At 38.5% G+C, this 23,756-nt stretch overlaps 1 protein-coding gene across 4 annotated transcripts in view; it reads right to left on the bottom strand.

Annotated features, from left to right (window-relative positions):
- KIF6 (kinesin family member 6) overlaps nucleotides 1–23,756 on the bottom strand; it is a 378,196-nt gene that overhangs the window by 228,439 nt on the left and 126,001 nt on the right. For all 4 annotated transcript variants that reach the window (XM_009205064.3, XM_017957846.2, XM_009205067.4 and 1 more), the window contains 4 exons: nucleotides 19,711–19,917; nucleotides 10,216–10,359; nucleotides 8,861–8,947; nucleotides 1,699–1,802 (listed from right to left, as the gene is read on the bottom strand). In XM_009205064.3, coding sequence (XP_009203328.2) covers nucleotides 1,699–1,802; nucleotides 8,861–8,947; nucleotides 10,216–10,359; nucleotides 19,711–19,917 — 542 coding nt within the window. The remainder of the gene's footprint in view (nucleotides 1–1,698; nucleotides 1,803–8,860; nucleotides 8,948–10,215; nucleotides 10,360–19,710; nucleotides 19,918–23,756) is intronic.

Raw genomic sequence — 23,756 nt, forward strand, 5'->3', positions numbered from 1 at the left:
ATCCACCTCGGCCTCCCAAAGTGCTGAGATTATAGGTGTGAACATTGGTACTGATTGAATATGTTGCTTTTAGACTCAGTTTCCCCCTTCCCCTATTTGACTCTGCATCACAAGAAACTACATGCCTCGACTTTTTTAGCAACTGGCTTCTGGGTAACTTCAGCCAACAGGAAGCACTGGTGGAAGACTGAAAGGGGGATGTGAGAGAAGCCAAGGATGTCCCTTTGGATGGTGTCTCAACTAGCACCTGTGGCTCTTCAATGGCTGCAGCTGCTGTCAGACAGCACCCAGTATGGTCTAGCTTCTGCCTGTCAGCTCCTGCTTGTAGGTTCTGGTATCATCACCTTCTCCTATTGTCCCTGCAATCCTAGGGGCATAGAGGCTCCTGCTGTTACTGATCTCTGGGGTGTTGCTTCATTTCCTGTTTAGTTTCTCAGCAAAACTGTCCCCTGGCAATCAATTTCCTATATTAAATTCCTTTTGTTAAAAGGCCTAGAGTGGTTCTGTTTTCTTGACTGGATCCTGACTTGTAGATCAAAATTCTGAAGAGACCTTTTCAAAGACAATAATTGGTAATTCCCTTCTTTGAGGGGAAAGGAGCACCATAGTGAAGATAGTCTGAGGTTAGTGTTCTCAATATCTACGATATCCCAAGTTGTTTGAAGAAACGACATAAAACTTTTTTTTTAACTTGAATTTTTGGCAATATGCTTCCCCTTAATTGCAAATATGCCACAAAGCAGTCTTGCAAGAAAAGCCTTAGGGGCCTATCATATTATTAAATACAGTGTTCTGGAATTAGGAAACGCTATCCCACAGGAGTGAAAGCTTTGACTATAACAGAAACCTTGCTGAGGCTTCTCAAGCTTTAGACCTACCTCAGGGGCAGCTATGAAATAGTTTAAAGACAATTACTTTTATTCTCTTTCTTATTTACAATTTTCTTCATTAAGGGAGTGTTAGCTGAAATTATAGTATATCTTTAGAAAAGTCCTATGTAGCTCTATTTCTCATTTGGAAATAGAGAATGACATGGCCTTCAAAGTCTGGCCCATTCTTACTACCCAATACATGCTTAATAAGCAGCACAGAAACAAGAAAACCCACTGTGATCAGAGAGAGAATGAGAGCCACATTGTACCACTGATATGCCATATGGCTGCAAATCTAAAGGCTCTGAAAGATGCCGCAGTTGTATAAAGCCCTGAATACCTGCTTTCATTCCCAGTTAGAGTGTTTGAGCTGTAATATATGGGCCATCCATTTATTAAAGGAGAGAGCTTACTTTGGCATGGGATAAATTGGTGCTTGTAGTAAGATGCTGTTTAATACAAAGGATGTCTCTTGAATTCCTTTCAGATCTGAGACCCACAGCTCAAGAGTGTTTGGTGTGTGTGTTTTAAAATTGCATGACTATTATACAATTCCTTTTCTTCAGCTGGCATGAGAAGGATATTCCCATCCTCTCTTTGCTCTGTTCTTTACTTCCTCAAAGCTGAGGCGGCAAAAACAGTGCCAGCCTTATCCAGCTTTTCATGGAAAGCCGCCACTCTTAACTGGCGCCTAAATGCAATTTCAGACTGTCCCAGGAGACCTTCATGCTTTGAGGTGAATTCATAACATTAGGGCCAACAAAGAAGTTAACACAAACTTTCACTGTTAAAGAAAAAGAAAAAAAAAAAAAGGCTGCAGGCTTACTGAAGGAGCTCTGCTTCTGTGAGTGCCTCTGTCCTCTGCTCCCCAGTGACCATGGCCAGTTCATCCTTCAGTTCCTGGATTTCCTTTTGTAGGCGTTTAATCATCTACAAATGGTAAAGAGGCAGAGCAAATGTCAACTTCTCAATAAGGTTAACTTGGTGACAGAGAACATACAGCTCTTACAATTATGAACGATTTTATGGACACGAAAATGGGTAATGGTATAAAAAGCCAGCTTTGTTAAATCTTAACGTTTTGTCAAAATAGTTCTAGACTTTTTTTTTTTTTTTTTTTTTTTTGAGACAGAGTCTCACTCTATCACCCAGGCTAGAGTGCAGTGGTACAATCTTGGCTCACTGCAACCTCCGCCTCCCAGTTTCAAGCTATTCTCCTGCCTCAGCTGAGTAGCTGGGACTACAGGTGTGTGCCACCATGCCAGGCTAATTTTTTGTATTTTTTTAGTAGAGACAGGGTTTCACCATGTTAGCCAGGATGGTCTCGATCTCCTGACCTCATGATCTGCCCACCTTGGCCTCCCAAAGTGCTGGGTTTACAGGCATGAGCCACCTTGCCTGGCCTCTATAATTTTTTTAAAACAAATAAAACATTACTGATGTAACTGGAACTCCCTATTGGTATCCCCCTTCCATCCTTCCTGGGGTGATCACTGTACTGCATTTAAGAGATCTGATTTCTCTGTGTGTTTTCATACATTTACTCCATATGTATGCATGTACTCATAAATAATGTATTGTATCATTTTGCATGCCCTAAACTTTATGTAAATGTTACATTACTGCATGTAATTGCAACTTGTTCTTGTCCTTCGCATTGTGATTTTAAGCTTATTAATATTGCTTCATGTGGCTCTAGTTCATTAATTTTCATGGATATATAGTATTTCAGTAAAGGAATATATCAGAATCTATTTGTCTCCTGTTGACGAACATTTAGGATTTTTACTTTTGCTATTACGAACAGTGTTGCTATGAACATTATGAATCTCTTTGAGCACGTATGCAAGAGTTTCTCTATAGTGTGCACTTTAGAAGTAGGATTTCCTGACTGGAGAGTATATGTATCTTGCCTTTATTATATATTGTTAAATTGCGCTTCAGAGTAGTACAAATTTACATTCCTATCAACTACAGATGTAAGTTCCTGTGCCCACATTTTTGTCAGTGTGTAATATTGACAGGTACTTTCGTTTTGCCAATCTGGTAGGTGTAAAATGATATCTCATTTTGGTTCTAATTTGCATTTTTGTGATTATTTGTGAAGTTGATCATTTTGCATATGTATATTGGCAGTTTGGATTCTTCCTTGCTCAAAATTATTTATTCCCATTCTTGTCCGTGTTTCCATTTACTTGTTTTTCCTTTCCTTATTGATTTGCTAGCTTCTTTCTATATTCTAGATGTGAATCCTTTGTTAGTTTTATGCAGTGCACCTGCTTTCTCTCAATTTATGTCCTGTTTTTCACTTTGCAGTGTTCTTTTTGTTAAATGAAAGTTCTGAATTTCAATATAATCTAATTAGCACCTTCTTCCTTTATGGGTTGTACTTTTGTGTCATTTGAAAGAAAATCTATCTTATCCCAAATTGTAGGAATATATTCTTATATGATCTTTTAAAAGTGTTAAAGGTTCAATTTTCACATTTAGGTGGATTTTATTTTGTATAAGGTATGAAATAGGGATCAAATTTTAATTTATTTTAAATGGCTAACCATACAAGGTTTGCTATTATAATTATATTATATAATATGTTTATACATATAAATGTGTCTATTTCTGGGTTATTGGTTAAACACATTTGTTTATTTTACTATAAATGGCAATACCACACTGATTTAATTACTAAATCTTAAGAAAGTTGGCATCTAGATAAGCCCCTTTCATCCTGTTCTTATCCAAAATAGACTTGGCTATTCTTGGCCATTTGCTCTTCCACGTAAATTTTAGATCCAACTTGTCAAATTCTACCAAAGGTTCTCCTCAAATTTTAACTGGAATTATTACATTCAATTAAAAGGTTAATTTGGTCAGACATCAAATTAATGATATTAAATTATCCCATCCATAAACATGGTATAGCTTTCCACTGATTCCTTTCAACAAGGATTTATAATTTTCTTTATAAATACCTTACATGTCTTTAATTATATTTTCTATCAGGAATTTAAAAGTTTTTGTTGATACTGTAAATATAATTTTTGTAAAATTATATGTTCTAACTGTTGGCTTCTGGCATATAGGAAGGCAACTCATTTTTATGTATGGATTACGTACCAAATAATTTTCTGAAACTTCGGGCATTCTATTATCATTAAATAGTCTTGGATGTTCTATGTAAGCAATAAAATTGTCTGCAAGTAATGACAGATGCTTTTCTTCTTTTCTAATTCTTATACATTTTATTTCTTGTTATTGTCTCATTTTCCTAGCTAGGACTTCCAAGTTCAATTCTTAAGACATTCCTGTCTTATTTCTTCTAACATTTCACCTTTAAAATGATGTTTTCAAAGTATGGTTGAATGTTTAATGTGCTCAAACACTTTTTCTGCAACTAGGGATGAAATAATATAATTTCTGTCTTTAAACTCTGAATGTGATGAATCATATTAATTCATGTGATTAGTATTTTAGTATAAACAGTCTCAGGCATATAAAGCAATATAAAAGAATACCTTGTACCCACTACTTAGCTTAAGTGAACATCCATGTACCCTGTACTTAAGAAATAGAACATTACAGACCTGTCTGAAGACCTCACCCCTATATAGTCTTCCCCAAATGAATTCCCCATTACCATTATCTTAAATTTGCTTTTAACTTTTCTCATTTTTTTCTTACACTATACATTGATATATTTTCTAGTGACAGATTACCTTGAATTCCCAAAATAAACCCAACTAGTTCGTGATACTGTGTCATATTAATAATCTTCCTATCATAATGCAAAATTCCTAAAACAAAAATTAGCAGGCTTGATCCAGCTTTTATCCTTTCTGGAATATTTGGTATTACTCAAAACTTGAAAGAAAAACACCATAGGATCTGGTCTGTCCTTCCTTCCTTTCTCTCTCTTAGTAGCTTTACTTTTTTTTTTTTTTTTTTAACACAGAGTTTTGCTCTTGTCTTGTCACCCAGGTTGGAGTACAATGGCACCATCTCAGCTCACTGCAACCTCCGCATCCCAGGTTCAAGCGATTTTCCTGCCTCAGCCTCCTGAGTAGCTGGAATTACTAGCGCCCACCACCACACCCAGCTAATTTCTGTATTTTTAGTAGAGACAAGGTGTCACCATGTTGGCCATGCACCTGACCTCAGATGATCCACCCACTTGGCCTTCCAAAGGGCTGGGATTACAGGCATGAGCCACTGCACCCGGCCCGCTTTACTCATTTTCTAACTTCTTTTGCTTGGGGATTGTCAGACTACAGGGGTTATGTAAATTTGAACTTCAAACCTATGTGAGGCAGAGCTAGGGTTTCACATTTTTCAGAGTAGTTTTCAGAGAAACTACTTTTTGTTCTACCTATAGACCAGTCTAAAGTGGACAAGCTTGCCTGACTTCTCCATATGCTAGTGGATAGATTGTTTTTGTTTTGTTTTGTTTTGTTTTTCTAATTCTCCCTTTCACTGGTTTTGTGTTGGGGAAAAGAGAGGATGTCAGGTTCAGCACCCATCTTGCAACATCCCAGGGCTTTGATCTCTATTCCTTTGCTACAACCTCCTTTACATCTCCACTCCAGGACAACTGCAGCCTCAGCTTAGTTTCTGGGCTCTGGAAAATTCCCTTACTTCCTTTCAACCTTACATATGTATTTCAAAAATGCTTGGGTATATAGGTGAGTTTCAGATTATTTGGACCATATCAACAGGACCAGAAGTCACAAAGAACATGATATTGAGTATTTTGAACATGTCGTGCTCCTAGAATTTTACTGAAATGTACAGGCTCATGTGGGTTTTGTTTGCTTCTTTTTAAAAAATATTCTTAGGATCATCAATCTACACAGAATGAAAATCCTTAGACAGTAACTACATTGGCACCCTTCTCTATTAAACTAATATTGATGTCATATTTTCTATTTTTACTAAGGCATTTAAGTCAAATCTAATAACAAATTATTCTCCTGTCTTATTGAATAAAAATCTCAAAACTAAGCCAAGTGTTTTTGGTTTTGAGATTACTACAGTTATGCCTCCCATCCAATTACTGAAGGAACCCTGGCATTAGAGACATCCTTAGGAGATTTGAGCTCACGCCCAGTCACCACAGGCTCTGGCCTTGCTCATAGTTCTTTTACCACCTTGTCTCTCTGAGGTACCAATATTTTTTTTGCTTTGTTTGGTTTGGTTTGGTTATTTTTGAGATGGAATTTCGCTCTTATTGCCCAGGCTGGAGCACAATGGCGCAATCTTGGCTCACTGTAACCTCTACCTCCTGGGTTCAAGCAATTCTTCTGCCTCAGCCTTCCGAGTAGCTGGGATTACAGGCATGCACCACCACGCCAGGCTAATTTTTTGTATTTTTAGTAGAGACGGGGTTTCTCCATGTTGATCCAGCTGGTTTCAAACTCCTGACCTCAGGTGATCCACCTGCTTCAGCCTCCCGAAGTGCTGGGATTACAGGTGTGAGCCACTGCGCCCGGCCTGAGGTACCAATACTTTTGAAGAAAGCAGGACAAATCCTTATTGGCTGGCTTCATATTTGCCATTAAATTTTGAAAGTAAGATATAGGAAATGCCACCCAAGTTTGGTCTTGAGTGGTTTGTAGGACAAATTCTCAACTGTCACTTGTGCCTCAGACAAGCTCTGTACATAAAATGACTGACAGTAATGTCAGTTTTTAGAAGCAATTATAAAAGAGACCAGGAAACAGCACTTGTCAATTGCCAGATTAGTCTGCACCAGGAAGACCTCAACATTTGTTCAATCAATTATCAGCTATTAGCTTTTGATTCCTCATTTCTCTTTTCTTCAAATCTCTCACAGACCTATATCAAACACATAATAATGTTTACCTTTTTTTCAAATTCTTCACATTCCTTCAAAGAAAAGCCTCTAGCCAAATGCAAAAAAAACAAAAAACAAAAAACAAAAAACAAAAACAAAAAACAAACCAATAAAACCCTCCAATGTCTAATATGTTTATTTTCCGTAAATTCTGAACTAGTTTTTGCCTTGGGCTAGTCACTTTGTTAACTCTCTTTCTCATTCGGCATTGTAATGCTATAGGACTACTGGAAGGGTAGAAGGGTAGGGACAGCAACAAAATCCACCTAGGAGTTCAGTTCCGCCCGAATCATGCCTTTGCATTCTGTCTCCTTTCCCCAGCAGGAACACTGTGTGATGCTGATACCTGACCAGGGCCTATGCTGAAATCGATGCTGCCTCACCCATTGGTTTCTCCAGAAGAGAACTCCATCAGAGGAGCTTGGTGCTTTCTGAGGCAAGCAGAACAAAGCAGATAGCCTCCTTATTCCTTTGTCCTCCTTCCCCTCTGTCGTTCCATGGGGAGAAAGAGGAGAAAGGACAATCAAGGGGAAGTAATAATTAATATGGGTAACAATTAATTTGATCTTTTTTTTTTGATTTTAGAAATTTATAAATGAAACACTGCTGGTAAGATTTCACATTTTTTTGGTCAGGCGTGGTGGCTGACGCCTGTAATCCCAGCACTTTGGGAGGCCGAGGTGGGCGGATCACGAGGTCAGGAGATCGAGACTATCCTGGCTAACACGGTGAAACCCCATCTCACTAAAAATACAAAAAATTAACCGGGCGTGGTGGCAGGCACCTGTAGTCCCAGCTACTCGGGAGGCTGAGGCAGGAGAATGGTGTGAACCTGGGAGGCGGAGCTTGCAGTGAGCTGAAAACATGATACTACACTCCAGCCTTGGTGACAGAGCGAGACTCCGTCTCAAAAAAAAAAAAAAAGATTTCACATTTTTTTTACAATGCAGATTACTAAGCCCATACCAGCTTATTTTCCAGAGAAATAAGAAAAGTTGAGCGATTTGAAAAATAATATAATCTTAATTATGGAATTTGATATAATTGAGATATTTTATTTTAACATTTTCAGCGTTGGCATAAATTGATTCAGTGTTGCATTTCATTTACAGAAAACTAACAAAATAGAGAATAGAAAATATCTGCATTTATGATAAGCTAAATTATTACCATGTAAATTTTTTTTGCTTAAAAACAGTTTTTTGATAAAGCAGGATTTACTGTTATAAAACTAGAAGTTTGACGGATCAAGCCAATAATGAATTTTAAAAAATACTAGAACAAGGGACAGAATGAGTATGTAAAATATGGTTCTACTGAATGGCTATTAGAACTTTTCTTTCTTTATGAGCTTTTATATAAGATGGACTATTATTGGCCTGGCACGGTGGCTCACGCCTGTAATCCTAGCACTTTGGGAGGCCAAGGCAGGTGGACTGCCTGAGCTCAGGAGTTCGAGACCAGCCTGGGCAACGTGGTGAAACCCCGTCTCTACTAAAATACAAAAGAAATTAGCCGGGTGTGGTGGCGTGTGCCTGTAATCCCAGCTACTCGGGAGGCTGAGGCAGGAGAATTGCTCCAACTTAAGAGTTGGAGGTTGCAGTGAGCCAAGATCATGCCACTGCACTCCAGCACTCCAGCCTGGGCTACAGAGCGAGACTCTGTCTCTACACACACACACACACACACACACACACAAAGATGTACTATTATTGTCTCTCGATAGTTAAACTGATGTATTTTCAAAGGTTAAGTTATTCATATAAATGTAATCATGTGTGATTCTGTTGTATGAGTCCTTAGGATTCTCTGCACGTCTTTGACGGGAAGCAATGGGAAGCTGCAAGTAGGAAGAGCAGTGGCTCTTGAGTTAGACTGCCTGGGTGTGAAGGCCGACTCTGCTACTTATTAGCCCTATGACTCTGAGCAAGTTACCAAACATCTTTTTATCTCGGTTTTGTCATCTTTAAGGTGGAGATACAGATAGCATCTACTTATAGGTTATTTAGAGGATTAAATGAGTTAATACGTTTCCACTACTTAGAACATTCCCAGTACAGAGTAAGTGCACCTACAAGTTTTAGCTAATCTTTGACATACTTCAATATATTTTTTAATATAGTTAAAAGGTGCTTACCAATCTGGGATCAATTTCTTCATTAAGAACAGCTTCATTCTTTATGAGTGCCACTCGCTGTGCAAATCTGCAGGTAGATATAGACTCCTAAGAAAGCAAAGTAACTTCTTAAAATATTATGGCATACAGAGATCTCTCTCTAGAGAAAGCTTAATTTTTATTCACAGAAAAAAGATACATACCTAAAAAGTGATGTGTATAAAACTCACAATGAGGAACTATGCCTCTAAATTAGGAAGCTTTGCTCTAGAACAGCAGTTCCCAACCTTTTTGGCACAAGGGACTGGTTTTGTGGTAGAAATTTTTCCACGGACAGAGGGTGCAGGTGGTGTGGTTTCAGGATGAAACTGTTCCAACTCAGATCATCAGGCATTAGATTCTCATAAGGAGCGGACAACCTAGATCCCTTGCATGTGCAGTTCATAATCGGGTTCACACTCCTATGAGAATCTAATGGCACCATTGATCTGACAGGAGGTGGAGCCCAGGCAGTAATGCTAGCTCCACCACCACTCACCTCCTGGTGCGCGGTTCAGCTCCTAACAGGTCACAGACCTCGCACTGGTCCACAGCTTGGGGGTCAGGGACTCCTGCTCTAGAACATTATTTTTTAACTAAATTTTATTTTGGCTTAATAAAATTACCAATGCCAAAAAGTGAGAGATCATGAGGTCCTAAATGGCAGCTGGTAGAGTATGTGTTTTCAGTTGTCGATCACTTAGACCAGAACCACATATATGAATCATAATCATAGCAAGAGCCATAATCCACACACATGAAAGATCACAAAATAAAGATTCATAACAGGTCAAAAAGAGAGGCTGGTCAAGGCATCTTACAATCAAAGTCTTGGCTTTGTTTCCTCCTCTGGGGAGTGTCTGGATCCCAAACATGAAACATCAGCTGGCTCTAAAGCAACCCAGAAGAGCCATTCAGTAGCTGGCTCCTGCCAAAGCATCCCGGTTGCTTCACTCAGCAACGTTTCTAGGGACACATCTCAGAGATATCTCCAAGGTATCCAGCTCTTAGTCATCAGGGCAACATCAAGCAAGAGAAGCGGATGGGTCAGCTTTCCCATTTCTTTGGGTGACATAGCCAACCCATCAGTAGGCCTTCCAAAATCTGTGTATGAGGCTTCTTCAAACTATCCTGTGCTGTGTGAAGTCAATTCTCAAATGGGGTTATTATAACAATGACAAATAGCCCACAGCTGTGAACTCTGTAGGGTAGTGCCCTCTGAAGGCATAACTCAACCCAGCTGAAAAGGTAGAAACCCACCCAAGATCCTCAACTCTGTCTCACCAGCTAGCAGTAAAAACCTAGATTAAGATCTCCAGAAAGAAGAGCCAACATACATCGAGATTCCTTTTCTCCAAGGAGAGTGTTGCAATCATAGTTGTCATGCAGTTCCCTCCCAAACTGTCTCGTAGGACACTGGTCATCATGGAGTTTCTATAAGGAATGTGTGAACGATGCTTTTCTGAAAGGGCAATGATAACCTGTGGTAAAGTAGAAAGGTAATGGGATTAATTTAGCAGAAAATGCACACCTGACAAACAACGGAGCTTCAACAGCAATAAAAATGCAAAAGGAAATAACAACTAAATGCAGGGTGAAGCCCAAAGCTTGAGTACAGAATAAATATCTTAACAACAATATTCACTACAAGATGGTGAAGACTGAATAAAGTAAATGTACCATAACTGTAGCATTGTGAGCCCCATGATTTTTAGACAAATGAAATAACCTGTATAGAACTGGATATACTATTATTCTGTTTATAGCGATTGGAAAATTTGTATAAAAACACAAGAGTAAAACATGCCTGATTACTTTAATTACTTTAATACTACCAAAATTGGGCCATATACCAGTAAACAATAACTAAGGGAAACAGTATAGGATGGTGGTTGAAGTCCCAGATTCTCATGCAAGATTGTCTAGGTGCAAGTCCTAGCTTTCCTAGGGCATGTCACTCAACATGCCTCAGTCTCCTCATCTGTAAAACAGGAATAAAAATAGTACCTACCTCACAGGTAGTTGAGATGATTAAAAGAGTTAAAATGTGCAAATTACCTTGAATAGCACCTAGCCCATAACAAGTGCTGAATATAGGTTTGCTCCCATTGTAAGCAACAGGGGTAGTTTACCTTGGTTCAGCTCAGGCTTGCTCACTTTACACTTCATGAGTTCCTTAGGTACTTAATGGGAAGGTACTAAATGGATGGATGGCAAATGGAGCAAAGACTGCTGGGGTTGTCCCGAAAGGAGGCACTTGGGGCTCAGGGTTATCCTGGGCAGACAAAACCAGTGCTAGAACGTTCATTACAAGGCAGCAGGAATCAGCCACCCACAGGATGTGTCTTCAAGGGCATCACAAGGCCCTGGCTCCTGAAAATACCTCCGCCAACACCTGTCATTGTTCTAGTCCTGCCTCCTCCCAGGTGTGTAATTTCCATCACCTCTACTTTTTTGGTTTACAAAACAAAAAGGGAGCATTGCTTTCTGAAGGCTGTTTTGAGCAAAATACGTAACTATACCACTAGTCTCACTCTAAATTCATGACCACAGGTGTTGGTAAATTCAGTAATCCTGTGATCGCTCTCTCTCAAAAATCACTTTTCAACTCTCAGAAATGAGACCTTCACACTTTTCTCCTTTTCCTTCAAACCTTTCTTCACCCTCTCCTCTCCTCAATTTCACTTTGAGCTGATGGCCACACTTCTACTAGATATGACAGATATAGATTCAGAACCCTGACCAGGGCTATCTCATGTCTCCATCGTTAAAGCCCCTGTACATTCTGCCCTTCGCCTTCTTATTGTCCTGCTCCTGTCTAAGGCCAGCCCTCCATCCTTGGCCTCATCTGCTCCCTCCTACTTTTCTCCTACAATTACCTCCTCTCTCTTCTGAATTAATTTCCCTTTCATCTGGACAATTCCCATTCTGCATGCCCACTACAGTCCTAAACTAAGATGGCTCTTGCCAAGGTCATCAGCAACCTTCATTGTACCAAGAGCACTGATTGCCATCTTACAAGACTTCTGAGCTGAGTAAGTATGCAACACTGGTACTCAGTGCCTCCCTTGGGAAACACTTTATTCACTTGGTAACTGGGACATCACACTTTCCTGGTTTTCATCTTTCCTCAAAAACTAGTTAATGAATATTTCTTTTTCTTATTCCCAAAGTACAAACTTTGGAGTGCCCTGGGGCTCAGTTCTTGATCCTCTTTTCTGTCTTATCTACACTCTCTCCCTATGTAATCTCATCCAATTGCTTGGCTTTAATTATCATTTTATTTATTTATTTATTTGAGACAGAGTCTTGCCCTGTTGCACAGGCTGGAGTGCTGAAGTGCGGTGGCACCATCTTGGCTCACCATAGCCTTTGCCTCTGGGGTTCAAGTGATCCTCGTGCCTCAGCCTCCGGAGTAGCTGGGATTACAGGTGTGCATCACCACACCCAGCTAATTTTTTGTATTTTTAGTAGAGACGGGGTTTTGCTATGTTGGCCAGGCTGGTCTCAAACTCCTGGCCTCAAGGGATCCACCCGCCTCAGCCTCCCAAAGTGCTAGGATTACAGGCGTGAGCCACTGTGCCCAGCCATTGCCTGGCTTTTAAATGCATCTATATCCTGATGTCTTCCCAGTTTATACCATCAATCTCAACCTCTTCCCTGTGCTACTATCATCTTGGAAACTCTACATCTCCACCTGGATTTCTATTTTTGATTGTCTTTCCTGTCTGCCCCCAAGCCTGATTCTTTCCTAGATCTTACCCATTATTACTAAGGCCCCATCATCAACCCAGTTGCTCAGGCCAAAACCTTAGGCAATCATCCTTGATTTGCCCTCATCCCCAATATCCAATCCATCAGCAACTTCTATTAGGTTTACTTACAAAACTTGCAAGAATTGGACCACTTCTTGCCACCTCTTCTTACCACCACCACTCCAGTTCAAGCCTCTGGGGTCCCTTGCTTGGGCAACCACACAGGCCTTGGATTAGTCTCCCTGCTTCTACTTTTGCCCTTCCATGATCTGTTCTCCATACTGCAGCCAGAAAATCTTCACACAATCTAAGTTATGCCAAGTTGCTCCCTAATACACTTAGTATAATATCCCAGCTCCTGTGTGATCCCTCCCTGCAGACTTATCTGACATCATGTCCTGTCATGTTCCCTGGGCCTGCACTGGCCTTCTGACTGTTGATTCAGCATGTCAAGCTTATCCCCACATCAGAGCCTCTGAAATTGCTGTTCCTTCTGCCTAGCATGCTCTTGTCCCAGATTTCCATACAGCTTTCTGCTTCTCATTATTCACATCTTTGCTCAAATTTTGTTTTCTCACAAGGGCCTTCCCTGGACACCCTATCAAAAATAATATACCTATCTTCAGCCTGTTAATCTATTTTATTTTTCTTATACTACTTATCACTATTTAAAATTATATCTAGGTACTTATTTGTTATCTGCTTCCCCTCTAGGCTTTCTGCTCTGCAAGGCCAGAGATGTTGTCTCTCTTCTTCATAGCTCGACCCACACTGCCAAAAACAGTGCTCAGCACTTGGTAACATGGCAGAAACAAAGCTGTCTCCCTCAGCTCTCATGGCAGCCCTTATTCTAGTTTGACTTCCTATGAAATCACTTTTCCTAGTCTGGCTTGAAAGTCATGTTTTGCTTAAGACGTAGCTCCACCAAGCAGACAGCCCTATGTAGGGTTTGGAGGTGAGCAGTGAGAGGTGGTAGCCGTAAGGAAGAACATCAGATTCATGGGGGGCATGGTGGCAGAGGCATCTGGTTCTTCTGAGGCAGCTGCAGGGAAGTTTCTGGAATCCAGTGCCATGTGGCTATACAGTAGTACTTTGCAGAGCAGTTAGGTGCATCTCCTGGTCGCTCTGTGTAGCAGCCAAACCCAGTTTTCTGACTTTTCTTGAGATTTGTTATGTTTAATAAGCCATGCTTCTTACAATAGCTAGAGCGGATTTTCCAGTTTACAACTAAGAAATTTGATGAATATAAAATGTGCTCAACAAATTTTTAAAAATAAATCAACGAATGCATGAGAAGATTACTTAGTATGTCCCAAGAAAACAGTGTGAAGGTCATCAGTATGGAATGAGGTTTGAGAGAACTAAGTTTCAGTGTCATTGGAAAGGAGGTGGGGAATATGGCAGACCCAAGTCAGAGTGGCAATAGATGCCAAGCAGAACTCCAGGCTCTAAGAACAAAGAGGACAGATTGAGTATCTGAAACAGGCAAGGTGGGCCCAAATACCCAAACAGGGGCTGGGCTGACAGATGTGCAGAGAGTGTGGCATTATTGTTTATAAATAATTTCTCTACGTACTTTGAAGTCCTTTTATAAAACAAATGCCACTGGTTTTTTCCTGCTCCTAGGAAACAATATTGATGTCTTTTCATTCAGTGGCTTTATTGACAACTTAGAGAACCTAAAGGAGAATATGCTTATTAAACTTCTTGTTGATATATATGTATGTGTATACACACACACACATATATATTTTTTATATATATATATATATATATATTTTAGATGGAAGTTTTGCTCTTGTTGCCCAGGCTGAAGTGTAAAGGCACAACCTTGGCTCACTGCAACCTCTGCCTCCTGGATTCAAGCCATTCTCCAGCCTTAGCCTCCCAAGTAGCTGGGATTACAGGCATGCAACACCACACCCAGCTAATTTTATATTTTTAGTAGAGATGGGGTTTCACCATATTGGCCAGGCTGGTCTCAAACCCCTGACCTCAAGTGATCCACCCACCTTGGCCTCCCAAAGTGCTGGGATTACAGGCGTCAGCCATCGTGCCTGACCCCTGTTGATATTAAATTAAATCATGTGTTAGTAAACTTGCTTTTGGTTGCAAGCAACAGAAAATGTAACCCAAACTGGTTTTAATTATAAGGGAAATTTATTGGTTCATGTGATTGAAACAGGAAAGGCTTTAGGTTAGAAGGAAACCAAAAGATTAATGCTACTATCAAGGACTTAGTTTTTACCCATACCTCTGCTATATCTTCCATGTGGTAGAAGTCAGTCTCTTCTTGTGGCCCCACAATGGTTGCCAAAAGCTCTGATGTTATGTACTTCCTTATTCATAACTTAAGTGAGAAAGAATTCTTCTTCCCTAATCACTAAACAAAATTCCTGAGCTTCAGTAGATATGAGCTTGGGTACTGGGCCCATCCTTGAACTATCACTGTAGGCAGGAGAAAGACAGGCTCCAATTCACTTAGGTGAGTCAGAATCTACTGGGGAGCTGGGATGGGCTCCTGGCTGCACTTCTCATTGTTATGGACATTGCAAAGGCAATTCCAATGTCCTCTCTAGAAAGGGCTCTCTAAAGAATTAGAGATCAAACTGGGATTATGGATTAGAAAATATGGTCTTAAAAATGGAGAAAATGAAGGCAGTCATCTTAGGGAAATCTCTTAAATAAAGTGAGCCTCTTAAATAAAGTGAGCCTCAGTTCCCTCACTTATAAATGTGGTATTGGAATGTCTATCTCACAGAAATATTTTAAAGATTAATAGAGATAATTTCTGGAATAGTTCTCAGTAAGCATAAAAGCACTCAGTGACATAGAAGGAAATGTTCTTCATGAAATGTTCTTTATGAAATGTTCGAAGACTAATTTTCATCATATAAACACAGTCCTGGGCCATTTCTTTAGAAGAGGACCCTGAGAAGGTATCTTATCCGCTCTCAAGGAGTTTTAGGAATACTATAAGCCCAGCCCACTTGGAGCAGATGTAAAACTTTGGAATGACCCAGAAATGGCAGGTATTCAGGAAAGAGGCAGAGGTAGATTATTCTTTGTGGGGCTGCTGTGAGTTCTGAAATTGGGCAGGAGCCAAATGATCTGAAAGGCACAGGCAAATGGGGTGGTCATAAAACCTGACTTTTTTATCATTTCCTTCCATCTTAGATTGCATGTACAAATACAATGGTTAATATTCCTGAAGCTATTCTCTAACTGACAAGGAGTGGAACCTCACATTATGCTTAATAATATCTCCAAGTACCTAGAAACTGTGCCTGCAATCAATAATTCTATTTACTATTTAATGAGTTAAAGACTTTAAAAAAAAAGAGTTCAGAAGTGTTTGGAAAGTTATCCTATGAAAACTGACAAAATTTGGAGTGTTGCAATTGGCACTGACACCATTACTTTTTCTCCTGAACACAACACATTCAGTGGAAGCCAAATGGAAACTAAAACTCTGGAAAAGTCCCATTTGTGTTGAATAATGGCCGAAGGCAACTCTGATTCTGATTTCTGTAGCAGTACAGAGCAAGCACTTCATTTGCAGTGGTTTCTCACTTGATGTGTAGGCTGATAGAGGCTGTGGGTCACACCAGGAGCACTCGGTGAGATTTAGGACAAGTATGTATGTCTCCCTTTTCCTCCCATGAACTCAGTTTCTAAGGCCAAGATGTACCCTGTTATTGTGGCTTAAAATGTCTTTGAGGAAACTTTTTGGAAAAAGTACTGCATATACAAGGAGAACTCCAAAACCAACCATACTCTGGCAAAAAGAAAGTTATTTACTTGTGAACACAATAAAGTACATTCAACTCAGAGAGGTTGCACTCTTTGAGCAGGTGTGAAGTCTCACAGTTATGGCCAAAAGAGTAATTATAATGCTGCATGGAATTTGTGGAACCAATGTAGGCTAATTAAGGTAAAGCAAGTTACCAAATGGTTTCCCATTCCATCTCTATCTTACATATTAAAACTGAGAAAGAGGGGATAGGGTAATAATTGATTACCAACACTCATATGGATTTCTATTACAGGTTTTAAATTACTATATTGCTAAGTATTTATTTGTATGCTTTGCTGTTCTGCTAACATGATAGCCCCTCCTACTTCTCAGTCATTCATTTATCCCCATTATCTAATGTAACTCACAGCACCCAGTAAACATTCAATCATAATTTGTTGAATGAATGAATGAATGAAACTAATTAAACTAAATTGTGTTACACTTCCAGTCTCATTAGTCTCATAATAAAGTACTACATAAAGAGAAGCTGATTAACATAAGTCCTTGAATTTTGTTATTCATTAAATATCTTCTCACTCTATTTATTATTCTTATTCCTATGCATTCCTTGGTTTTCTCTTCTTTCTGTGTGAAAATCAAAAATTTCTCTTCTATCGACCTACTTGCTCTCTAGCAGCTACTCCTAGATTTCACATCTCCACGTTCACAGACTAGTTTTTCCATATTTATGTTCTTCTTTCCTCTCCCACTAATCTCTTTTCTCTCCATTATCTTATGTTGAACCTCCTCTTTTTCTGTGAAGACACTTGTGTATCAGTGTAAATGGTTAACAGCTGGAGTGATGCAGTGGGTGAAAATGAAACATCAGTTACAGAGACCAAGGGGCAATGACATGTGAATGTCATTGAGACCCTGAGCAAATTCATCCCCCTGGGGTGGAGCTAAGAGCTGATAGGCTCACAATTCCCACTACCTGACACGCTCTGCCCCATCCTTGATTGGCTTGCCTCTACTCATTCCTCCGCATGGTATCAGGCCCTAAGAAAACCATCATCAACTCTCACCTCCTCAGTCTCGGTCAGACACCCTGCTACAAGCTCCTCTCACTCCTTTTACTTTCTCTTCACTGCTCTCACCTGGCTTACAGCCACATACCTAAAGACTACGTCTTTAATTCATGTCTCCCTACATTATACCATGAGGTCTTTGGGGAAAGGACTGTTTCTATTTTGTTCACACTGGACTCCAGTGCCTAGTACAGCCCTCAGCACATGGTAGGTCATTATAAATATTTGTTTGATAAACAAATTAATGATATAGAAAATCCAATGCCACATAGCCCCCAAGACTACTCACATGAGGCTGTCATAAGAATTTTGAAGAGAAGAAATGTGAGGAGAGGAATAGTTTTAGTGACACATAGCAGCTTGCAGAGGCTTATAGAATTTAAAAAAAAAAAAAAAGAATTAAGGGCAGAACATTTCTCTTGAGTGATTACAATTGGTGGGAAGTCTGATTCAACTGATGAACATAATTTTGTATGAACAGATGGATATAATGGAAATTAAAACAGACAGTGCTACCATCCGAAACAAGCAGACACATTTCTTTGAATACAGTCCATTATGTTTTCATATCAATGTTCTATAAGTGTTCTATTAAGTAAAAAGCTCTGTTAAGTATAAGTAGTGTGTAATATTTGAGCAAGAAAGAGCTTAGGAATGCTGACTCTTGTTAAAAACACTAGAATGATCTGAATACCAGGCAGGCCTTAATCTCTGGGTGCTGCCTGACTGGGATTCATCTGGTTGGAGTCTGGCCATGTGCACCTTGTTCAGAAAGGGTCCTTTAGGCTTCTCTCCATCTGCTTTTTTAGCCAATGTGATGATTACATAGCATTTAACATCAAGGCAACATCAGCCTCAGAAGGATTCATTAAGCAGTTAAAAAAAGGTTTTATTTTTTCCCCTCTAATCTTTTAGCTGCAACATTCGTTAGCAAGTCCTTCTGCCTTACCAAGACTCTGTACTTCTCCATTCCAATTTTTGATCATGTTTCTTATTTTTTATTTTATTTTATTTTTTTAGAATTTGGAAGTAGTTGCCATCTTTAACATTCAACTCACAGCCCTTATACTCAAAAAGCTAAATGGAACTTGAGAAATCATCTAATTCAATCCACTCATTTGAGAGATGAATTTTTTTTTTCCTGAAAGATTTATTTAGCTAAATTCAGATGAGTGTTCTCTTCCCCGGTGTTAAATTCAGAAATTAAAAATAGAGCACATACTGGGATAGATGGTAATCAGCCTGGGGTAGAAGTAGGAAGGGAAAGTGACAAGGCTAAGAGAATCATCGCGGGGTCAAAATGACCAACGAAATGCAGTCTCCCCAAGCAGAAAACATGTCGGTTATCTCAAAGTCATGCTCCCATCATTAATCCACTAGCCTGAAAACAGGCAAAAGGAAGCCATTTGTAACCTCTATTTACACCAACTACTCAATTTTACAATAAAGCAGTAAGACAAAAAGTGGGAAAAGGTATAGGCTGTGAAGCCAAGTAAATCTAGGTTCAAATCCTCACCCTCCCCTAGCTGGGTAACCTTGTGGGAAGGCCTTTGGAAGACTTGAATTTTTTAATCTGTATGATGGGGATAGTAACTAACACCTACAACACTAAAGTGGAGGCCCTAGACAATAGAATAAACAAGAAAAAGGTGTTAGGGCTGTTGCGAGGTTTCAACAAAATGCTATATACGAAATGCTAGTAGATCTCCAATGTTCCTGGCAGCATTATTCACAATAGCCAAAAGGCAGAAACAATGCAAGTATCCATCAAGAGATGAATGTATAATCAGCATGTGACATAGACATACAATTGGATATTATTCAATTTAAAAAAGGAAGAAATTCTGATACATGCTACAACATGGATGAATCTTGAAAACATTATGCTAAGTGAAATAAGCCAGACACAAAAGGACAGATGTTGCATAATTCCACTTACACGAGACATCTGGAATAGGCAAACTCATAGAGACAGAAAGTAGAGCAGAGACGACCAGGGACTAGAATATAGGGGAATGGGAAGATTCTGTCTGAGATTATAAAAAACTCTCAGAAATGGATAGTGTCAATGGTTATACAACTTTATGAATGTACTTAATGCCACTGAGTTATGTACTTAAAAAATGGCAAATTTTATGTTACATATATTTTATCATAATTAAAAAAATTCTAATAGAATGCCTGATACATAGTATGTGGTCAGCACATGGTAGCTATAGCTATTAATACATCCCACTCTGCCCATTTTACCTGTTCTAAGTAATGTAGTGACAAGTTGATATACTTGGCCTCGGTTAGAAGATGGCCCCCTACTCCAGTCTTCGCGACTCGCTCTGAACCAGCCAGGTCAACCAGATGGAGTTTGGCGTGTCGTACTGTTGCAGATCCTGGTTCCTTGCTTGACAAATGAATAGTAAAAATGCAGTGGGAACGAGTTGAAGCTTGGTTCATAGGAGTCTATAAAAAATTGCAAAAGAAAAATTATTTGAACAATGAAAATTTTTGAAGACTATCAAAGCATTTAAAATAATATTTCTAGTGACAAGACATTTCTCATGAAGCCAACTGTCAACTGGAGCAAAACCACTTGTGACTAAGACCTTTCAAGTAAGTTGTTTTGAATGTATTACCTCTTGGATTACTGATGACAAACACGGATGGGTTGACTCAGAAAGTGAGAAAAGAGTTCTAATGAGGTATAGATTGAGTCCTCTTGCCAATATAACTTTATTTCATTACCTGTCTATAATCCAGGCATTAACCTTGGCTTAATGCTTGAAAATGCTTAATGTTAATCTCATGGGGAAAGAGGTGAGGATGTGTGTATCAGAAAAATTCATGATCACAATTGTAAACAAAAGCCACAGACAAAGAAACCTACCATCACTGCTACTGCTCAACACTAAAGTGGAGGCCCTAGACAATATAATAAACAAGAAAAAGAAATAGAAGGCATAATAGTAGGAAAAGAAGAAATTAAAAATGTCATTGTGTACAAAAATATATGGTGGTCGACATAGAAAATGCAAGAGCATCTCCAAACAAATGGCTAAGAACTAAAAAGTTTAGTATGGTTGCTGGATGTGAGATGAATACATAAAATCAATGAGGTTCTAATAACTCAGAGTGACAGTTAATCAGAAAATATAATATTATTCACAATGGCAAGAAAGACAATGAAATAATAAGGGATGAATTTTCTAAAGGATATGTAATTTATAGGGAAAGTGGTAAGATAATATTAAAGGACAAAGAAACCTGGAATAAATGGTATGCAGGATATTAATGTACCATTTCATAGATGGGAAAACTCAACATTAATCTATATGCAAATGTCTACATATTAACCTATATATTCAATGCAATTGAAATAAAAATGCTACAGGTTTTATTTATAGAAAAAAGACAAATTGATCCTAAATGGCATACAGAAGAGAAATCTTCAAATAAAATGAAAAGTAATGCTGTTTACACTTCCTTACTGAAGTTGCTCCATCAAAAAATAAAAAGAAAAAGATGAAAAGTAATTCTGTGAAAGAAGAACAAGAAAGGAGACCTTCCTGCCATCTATCAAGGTATACCACAAAGCTACAGTAATTAGAACAGTGTGGTGCTGCTGTAGGAGCAGATAGCTAGGACAGTGAGACATGCTGTGCTCACTGAGGAGCTCTGTATGGGACAGAGGTGACATCACACCACAGTGAAGAAAGGATGCACTGATTTAATAAATGGTACTGGAATAACCAGCTATCCATCTTGAAAAAAATAAACTTAGATTGCTTCCTTACACTATGCACACAAAGAAATTCCAGAATAGATTAAAGCTTTAAGTGTGAAATAACATAACTTTAGCACAAATACAATAAAACATGGAAGCATACTGTAATCAACCCAAGGAGGTAATGAATACTTTAAGACATAAAACACAAAAATAAATTGATTTAAACTATTTGACCAAGATAATCCAAAATGTAAAAACTTCTGTCTGATAAAATCCACCAAAAAATTAAAACACTAGAAGATATTTGCAATACATATGGCTGACAAAACGTTAACAATAAAGAACTCAGCCAGGTGCGGTAGCTCATGCCTGTAATTCCAACACTTTGGGAGGCCCGAGGTGGATAGATCACTTGAGATCAGGAGCTTGAGACCAGCTGACCAAAATGGTGAAACCCCGTGTGTACTAAAAATATAAATAAATAAATAAATAAATAAATAACCAGGATTGGTGGTGCATGTTTGTAATCCCAGCTACTTGGGAGGCTGAGGCAGGAGAATACCTTGAACCCGGGAGGCAGAGGTTGCAGTGAGCCAAGATAATGCCACTGCATTCCAGCATGGGTGACGGAGCAAGACTCCATCTCAAAAATAAACACATACATAAATAAATAAATACATAAATAAAGAACTCTTGCAAATCAGTGAGAAAAAGTAAGCAAAGAATATGACTAGGTAACTTACAAAGAAGAAATCTGGAAATGGTTAATGAATATTTGAAAAAATGCTCAAATTTATACATAATCAGAACCACATAACTTAAAACCATAAGGTTTAAAAAATAAAGTCTAACAAAATACATGTCGTTGGAGATATAAGGAAATGGGAAATTTTATGTACTGCTGGTAGAAATATAAGTTAAGAATAAATTTTGACAGCAATCTGATAATATATGGCAAAGTTCCAAATACGTATAACTAACCCACAGCCATCAATAAACTACTAGATATATTTCCTAGAGAGAAATCTTGGACAGGTATACATATATATGTGTGTGTATATGTGTGTGTGTATATATATATATGCATGATATGTGATAAGGACATATATACGTGGACTTTCACTGCAACATTATTAGGGATAGCAAGAAATTGGTGCAAGACACACAACCTAAGTAGACATCTGTGACAGAAAAGATTAGTAAACTGAGATAATGCAAATTACAGGGATGTTAAAATAAAGCAACTTTGGATAGATTGACATAAATGGATTTCTAAAATAGAAAGCTGAGAAAAAATAGAAAGTTAAATAATGATATGAACACTATGATAGAATTTACATAATTAAAAAAGCAATATTATCTATCGTTCATGAAGCTATAACTTAGGTCATTAAGTATAAAAACATGGACCAGAAGGATACAGCAAATTAATAATAGCAGTTGTGTTTGTGAGGGATGGAAATGAAAGGCCAAGAAAGGGATTTCAGCTTTATCTGCAATATTCTTTTTCATTTAGTTAAAAATTATTAGAAGCAAATCCTGGATTGGAAAACATGGATGTTGGTCACATTATTCTCTGTACTTTTTTGTGTTTTACATTTTTTGGAACAAGAAAGAAATCTGATTCCAGATACGAGTGACAAGTTAGTAGTATCATCCTGTCAAACAACAAAAAAACTAAAATTATTCCAAGTGAGTATTCATATGAGTAAATATGTTCAGATCTCCACCTTTGCAAAATGAGATTTAACCAAAAAATTTCAATATGGATGCACATGTGTGCAGACAGGGTAACATATTTGAATGGTAATTCAACCAGAAATTCTTTCTGTAAATATAAATTCTTGATATACACCAGAGTTGATTTACACCAACTAGCAAAATAAACAGATGTCAAAATGCTGGCATAGTTTTGGTGATGATGATGTAGCTAGTGAGTTAAACAGGCCGAAAATTTGACCCATTACTTGTTGCCACAATAACTATGCCCAAACCTGGCCAGTGTGTGATTTTGCCTGCTAAAGCGGATCAGCAAATAACTGTGCAAGTAAAACCGCAAACTCAAATTTAGAACCTAAGTTGAGGTGTTTTGGAAGTGGCTGTAAGTTATTTGCAGAACTTAAACATGGGTTTCATTTCACTGTGATAGTCGCGCAACAATAAATCCTACAATACTGTAACAAAAGTCAAACTGACAATCAATATAAACCAAATAACATGGAGACTTCTCAACAGCTGTCTTCAGCTTCGAAACTGATATTCTGAAACCAATAAAATGTGAGCCATAAATGAATATTGGTAGAGTGTACCCATTTCAAAGGAATATAAGATTCACATAAACTAAAATTGTATATTCTGGAGTCTGTAATTAAAATGCAGTAATATGCTGTAGGAGTCCGTGCCTACAGTTTTGTAACGTCTCATAAATATTTTCTGCATGAAGTAGCAGTTGGTGTCCTCTTAGATAAAAATTTCTTAAACCTCAGAAAACATTCTTTATGTGGAGCTTTTTAAGTGTGATTGGATGTGCTGGTGTCTGCTCTGTGTTTATTTAAGGATGTCTTTATGTCTCATA

The sequence above is a fragment of the Papio anubis genome, chromosome 6, assembly GCF_008728515.1.
Source record: "Papio anubis isolate 15944 chromosome 6, Panubis1.0, whole genome shotgun sequence".
Taxonomy (NCBI): Eukaryota; Metazoa; Chordata; class Mammalia; order Primates; family Cercopithecidae; genus Papio; species Papio anubis.